Source organism: Heterocephalus glaber, unplaced genomic scaffold, assembly GCF_053883595.1.
Source record: "Heterocephalus glaber isolate CG9 unplaced genomic scaffold, H.glaber_assembly_v1.0 deba00001460, whole genome shotgun sequence".
Taxonomy (NCBI): Eukaryota; Metazoa; Chordata; class Mammalia; order Rodentia; family Bathyergidae; genus Heterocephalus; species Heterocephalus glaber.
In genome coordinates, this window is record NW_028258307.1 from 2,381,520 (window position 1) to 2,387,519 (window position 6,000).

General features: G+C 60.4%; 1 protein-coding gene across 4 annotated transcripts in view; it reads left to right on the forward strand.

Moving 5' to 3' along the window:
• The window catches only part of Kif13b (kinesin family member 13B), a 157,679-nt gene extending 152,494 nt beyond the window's left edge, over window positions 1-5,185 (forward strand). For all 4 annotated transcript variants that reach the window (XM_013073408.3, XM_087216704.1, XM_087216706.1 and 1 more), the window contains one exon: window positions 2,549-5,185. In XM_013073408.3, the coding sequence (XP_012928862.2) occupies window positions 2,549-2,814 (266 nt within the window). In that variant the 3' untranslated portion in view covers window positions 2,815-5,185. The remainder of the gene's footprint in view (window positions 1-2,548) is intronic.
• The last annotated feature ends 815 nt before the right edge of the window (window positions 5,186-6,000 follow it).

The window sequence follows — 6,000 nt, forward strand, 5'->3', positions numbered from 1 at the left end:
GGAGAATCCCGGGCCCCTGGCTGCCGTGCCTTCCCCAGCCCTGGCTGGCCTCAGATTGCCAGGATCTCTGCCTGCGATGCAGGTGTTGCCTAGACCCGGATGTGCAGCATCGTAGAGTGCTGGGCCTCCGCAATCCTCGGGCGCCCTCCCGCCTGTGGCCTGTGCTGCCCTTGTCTGACTTTGGATCCACTCTGCTCTGGCTGTGCTGGGCCCCAGCACTGTGACCATCAGCGTGGATGCCGTGGGCTTGGAGCCTCACTGCTTGCACACGGCCGGGCTGTTCTCGTAAGTGGCTGTGTCCAGCGGGGCTAGGCAGTTGGCTTGGGCTGCGGGGCTCTGTGAGGTCTGCTGGGGCCTGGCTGGTGGCCTGGAGATCAGAGAGCGTGTGGTCAGAGCAGGGGAGGGACACTTTATGGCATCTGGGTCCAGAGCCAGGAGCAGGAGGTCAGGCAGCCCTGACCTGTGCGGCCCTGGGCCTGCAGGAAGCCACTGTGCCCCATCCTCGGCGACTGGCGTGTCTCTGGGCCGCGTGTTCCAGCAAGTCACTTGCTGCCTTTAAAACCATAATTTGGCACGGAACGGCTTGAATCGGAAGTGATTCTAGAAGATTAATGTCACACAGGCTGGGAATTTGTTTGAAATCCGCTTCTCCTGAAGTGTAAAGGGGAAGTGAGAAGGACGTGTATGTCTGCAGCTGAACTCGGGATTTAACGAGAGATTAGCAGATCATTTAATTCATGCAGTGCGTAGTAAGTAATGCACAGTGTGCTCCGGTTGCTGGTCTAGATTCTGAAGATACCACCAAGCCCCTGATGTAACTGGACTTTGATTTTTGAGAGGAGAAAATCACCAAACAACTAAAGCTTTGAGAGCAACAGATACAATGGAGGATGAAGGGTGGGATAAGGAGACAGGGAGGGAAGTGAGGCCAGGCCCGCAGAGACGCCCCGTGACCCGGGGGCATCCAGCCTCCAAGGGTCAATGTGACTGGAAGGCGTCAGAGGGGTTAGAAGGTCGCACCTGGGAGAACGGGTTGGCTGAGAGTGAAGGTGGGGAGGGTACCCAGGAGGTGCTGCACATGTCCGGGGCTGGGGGGGGGTGCACAGCTGTAAATCCCAGCACCCAGGAGGGTGAGGCAGGAGGATCACCAGGTGTTCAGGGCCAGCCTGGGCTATATAATGAGAAGACCCTGCTTCTAAAAAAAAGGGAAATCAACAAAACAGAACAAAAAAATAAAGCCAAGGTGGAAGGAGATCAAAGCTCAGTGTGGTGTTAGCTGTGGAGGTGGTAAGCATTAGTCAGAGCCAGGGACGACAGGAGGCTGTAGCTGGTTGACAGGGTTGGACAGGCCCTCGAGGGAGGAAGCCAAGGACCAGGCCTGGGTATGTGGCACAAGCACAGGCTGGACGTGCACTGTGGGCTGAGAGGGAGGCCAGGAGTGTATGAGTGGGGAGGGACCAGAATGAGTCTGATGTGCAGGGGAGCCCTGTTAGGGCTGGGACCCAGCTGAGTGGCCTCAGGCCCCTGACCTATCCTATCACTGGCACAAAATACCCAACTCCACAGCTTAAGGGAGGACAGGTGTATTTGGCTCATGGTGTCGGTGGGTCCAGTCTGAGGTCAGCTGGCTCCAAGCCTGGCAGAAGACAAGGTGCTGCACACCCTGGCAGCCAGGAAGCAGGATGAGAAGGGAGGAGCTGGGAACAAGCCTAGCCCCTCCTGGTCACACCCCGGTGGCCACCTCCAGCCAGGCCCACTCTTGTCAGCCCTCTGGGCTGTGAGCTCATCCACGGATGAATCCACCCATGGGTCAGCGCCCAGCGTTGTCACCTTCCATGAGCCCCACTCTGAGCACGTGAGACTTGGGGACATATTAGATCTGAGCCACAGCATCACCTGAGGCCAGGAGAGCTGAGCCATGGCCCTCAGCAGCTGGATCGGGACAGGTAAGGCAGGGAGAGAGGTAGGAAGTAGGAGTGCGGCCCGCCCCGAGCAGCGGTGGCAGATCCAGGAGGGGCGAGGTCCCCTGCAGATGCTGCTGTGAGGCGGGGTATGGGGCTACTGGTGGTGGAGCAGCCGAGTGCACCTCAGAGGACTGCTGAGGCAGGCAGGTCAGGGTGAGGCGTAGAGGTGCAAGAGCTGATGGTTTGGCTGTGCAGTCTGGGCTCCGTCACCAGTCGCCCCTGGTGCAGCTGCCCTTCCCCTGCATGTGCCCCTTCAGGGCTTTCCACGCCTTAGCACTCTAGCGCAGCCCTGTGGTCTGCCCTGCTGCTCTGTGGCAGTTTACCAGTTCGAGCTTGAGAGGCTCAGGGGAAAGTCATTCTGCCAGTGCCACCTATTGTGATGGGGAAAGCATCGGTGCCCACTGGAAGGGCAGGAGTCAGCACTGTCTCTGTATCCCTCCACAGGGCCGCAGGACTCAGGGTGCCCATCTCTGGTGCCCTGTGCTTGTGCCCTGGCCTCCGACGGCAGCGCCTCCGAAGCCCAGGGCAGGGGGTGACAGGCCAGCAGGGCACGCCTCCCCGACGCCCCTTCTCTGTTCCCGCAGGAAAGAATGATGGCTCTATCAGCGGGAAGCAGTACTTCAAGTGCAACCCTGGCTATGGGCTGCTGGTGCGGCCAGCCCGGGTGCGCAGGGCCCAGGGCGCCGGGCGCAGGCGCAGCGCTGGGCTCCGGGCGCAGGGTGCCCCCGAGGCCCGCCGGAGAGCCACACTGTCGGGCTCTGCTACCAACCTGGCCTCACTGACAGCCGCCCTGGCCAAGGCTGACAGGAGCCACAAGATCGCGGAGAACCGGAAGTCCTGGGCCAGCTGAGCGCGGGTGCCTGGTGGGCACTGAAGGGGACCTCCCCAAGCAGGGCCGTGAATGCTTTTTGCACGATGCAGGGCTGGTGACTTCCCAGTTCCCAGCTCCCTGGGACCCCAGAAGCTTCGCTTCTTCCTTTCCTTGGGGGTGGAGGTTCTGGAAGCCCGGGGCGCTGTGGGGTGGTGGCTGAGGCCCTGAGCCACACAGCCAGGGCTGGGGGTGTCCCTGCTGGGTTCTGTGGTGCCCACCTGTTTTCTACTCTGTCACCCCACTAATGTCTTAATTTAAACCCTGGCCCTAATAGTCCATGCTGTGCCCAGCAAGGGTTCTGCCCTCCACCCCAAGTGCCAGCTCCCTTAAGTGCCTCGTCTTTGTGGGTGTCCTGGCACCCTTAAACCTGGTTACCATTTATTGCCTAACAGGATGCTTGGAATGTATTTATTTATATTTATTTTTCCAAATTGACCTCCCTCGTGTCCTCCCAGGCCTCTGCCTTCCGTCCTTGGCTGCCGGCCTCCTGCCTGGTATGTGGGTCCTGGAGGTGGCTGGGATGCAGCCCTCGTCGGTCCCTTTCTCGCAGACACCCAAGTGGCCTTACTGTGGGGAAAGCGGTCCGGGACAGGGTGGTCTGCCCTGCAGGGGTGACAGTGGGGCGGTGTCGCTGCCTCGTTGGGTGGAGCAGTGGTGCTGGGGCATCCTCAGGCCATGTTAACTTCTTGCTTCCTGAGCTCTGACTACGGCCTGGCAGGTGGCTGTGGAAGGACAGCAGCTCAGCGACGTCTCGGGACCCAGGCCCAGCCCTGGCTCCCCTGGTGTTCCCGTCGCCTCTGTGCCTGCGGTGCTGGCTGCGCTGGGAGGGAGCAGCACATGTGTGAGTCTGGGGGAGGGCAGTTTGGATGCGGAAGGGGACAGATCCTGGCCTAGGCCTGCTGGGCCACCACAGCCCCCAGCTCAGGAGGGAAGCTGGGCGCCCTCAGAGCCCGTTTCTAGTTCCTCCACTTCCACCCCGAACTTGCCCGAAAAGCTTTCGTGGCAGAATCCCTGGTTCTCGGGTCTGAAGCCAGTGGCAGGAAGTGGTGCCAGGCCCTGACTCTGGGTGGGACAGCCCCGCAGTGGTTCCTGGGAACACAGCCGCAGGTCCCCCACAGTGTGGCCCAGTGCCCAGCTGGTAGCCGAATCTACTTGGTGTCACTAATGCGTATGTGTTACTGTACCCTGGCAGAGCTCTGCAGACCACCTTTCAACCGAATAGGACCAGGGCTGGGGGGACCGGGTCTTCCTGTTTCCTTGGCAACATAGCCAGACACCAGGGCTCTGGGCCGGGGGACCTGCCGGGGAGGATCCTAGCACCATCCTGTGGGGACAGTGTGGCCCTGAGGGGAGCCCTAGCTGGAGGCAGCATCAGTTTAGCTTCCTGCCTGTCTTCAGCTGGCACTTGGGGGACAGCTGCCCGGTGTGTCACCAAATGAGTGCTGTCAGCTTCGTGGGGCTTTCTGCTTGCTCCACCCCATGCAGCACAGGCCTGGGTAGTTAGATTTTGTCATGCGCCACCTGTCCCTTGCGTATCGTCTGGCCCTGTGGTCTGGGAAGGAGTCAGCACCCCCCAGGACTCCCTGGAGGAAGGGCAGGCCCTGTGTGCTGTGCAGAGGGGATGTCGTGGAGGCGTGAGACCGTGGGGTGTCACTCACGTGCAGAGTCATGGGCTTGCCGGATCCAGGATCCGGCTGCCCAGGATGTGGTGTGAGTCACCAGGCGGAGCGGGGGATGCCGTGCTCTGTGGTCCATCAGGGTGACTTCCGGTGGAGCAGGAGCTGGAGGAGTGACTGCCCTGATGGCTGCTTGTAGTGGAGCTGGCAGGTGGCATGGGGTCTTGAGCTGCCTGGCTGTGCCCTGCTGGCATCGCAGTCTGATGGGCGCAGCGACCTCCTCTGCTCCTCCAGACCTGGGCCCGGCCCCCGCCGAGCCCTTGTCCTGCTGCCCCAGGCAGATGGCGTGGAACCACTGGCCACCTGTTTTGCTCTCCTGGGCTGGGTGCAGCTCGCTCAGCACCCACATGTTCCTGGGCAGCTTCTCAGGAATCACGGTGCCTTCCTGGTGGCTGCAGACCCTGATGGTGTTGGGAGTCTGGGCACAGCTTCTTTATGTGCAGATTTTGTAAACAGCATGAGTTCACATGAAAGAAGTGGCTTTGATTCGGGAATTATAGTGATTTGGTACACTTAGGTGGGAGGTAAAAAATCCAAAGACTGCAATGAATTGTAAAGATGTCAGTGGTTTGCATTGTACAATGAACTAAACCTCTGTAATTTTGTACCATATACGCCTTTCCAGCAAAGGACCAGCAGCTTCTAAATAAAACCAGATGATTTCTCGCCTCTGAGCTCTGGCTCGTTACTTCTCCTGTCCCTGACCCGGATTCAGTTCGGTCTCCCTGAAGACCGTTCTGATCATGGCCTTGTTCTCAGACATGGCTATGGGCTCTTCCAGATGGAGACTGGGAAAAGGAAGTTGGGGACAGTGGCCCTTGGCCCCCACGGGCACCTTGGCCGCTCTGCAGCTCCTGCGCAGATGAGCCTCTTACAGAAGCCAAGAACCACAGGGACGTTCGGAGGTCTGAGCCACCGTAATGGGAGCGTGGGGGGCCTTTCCCCAGCTCTCCGGCAGGGCTCGCTGTCCCTAGGCCTGCATGACAGACACCGTTCTGCACCAGACCGGGGGCCAGAGCGCCTCTTCTGCTGTGTGGAGGTAAGGAGACCGCAGGTTCTGGGACAAGGTGTTTCGGGATGGGGACCAGGGTTGTGGCAGTGGCATGCTGGCAGTGCCCAGGCCAGGTCCCAGGGGACAGCGGGACCTGCTGTAAGTCTCGGTGGCCCTGTATGGTGGGGAGGCCACCTCCTGCAGACATGGTCCAGCTGTGTGCCCCGCAGGGACGGGAAGGCACGGAGGGTGGCGGATATGGCCTCTGGGCTGGGAAGGCCGCAGTGTCCTGCCATCTCCCTCAGACCCCAGGCCACGGGCCAGGGCCAGTCAGGGATTCACTGTGGCCTCGTGAAAAGGGCCTCTCTGGTCTCGTTCTTCTCCCTGGTTGTGTCACCCAGTCCTTGTCTCGTAAGGTAGGGCCGGCTGTCAGCCACAGCGCGTCCCGGCAGGACTTGTTTATATTCAGGAGTGCAGAAAAGTTCTGAGCTCGGCACT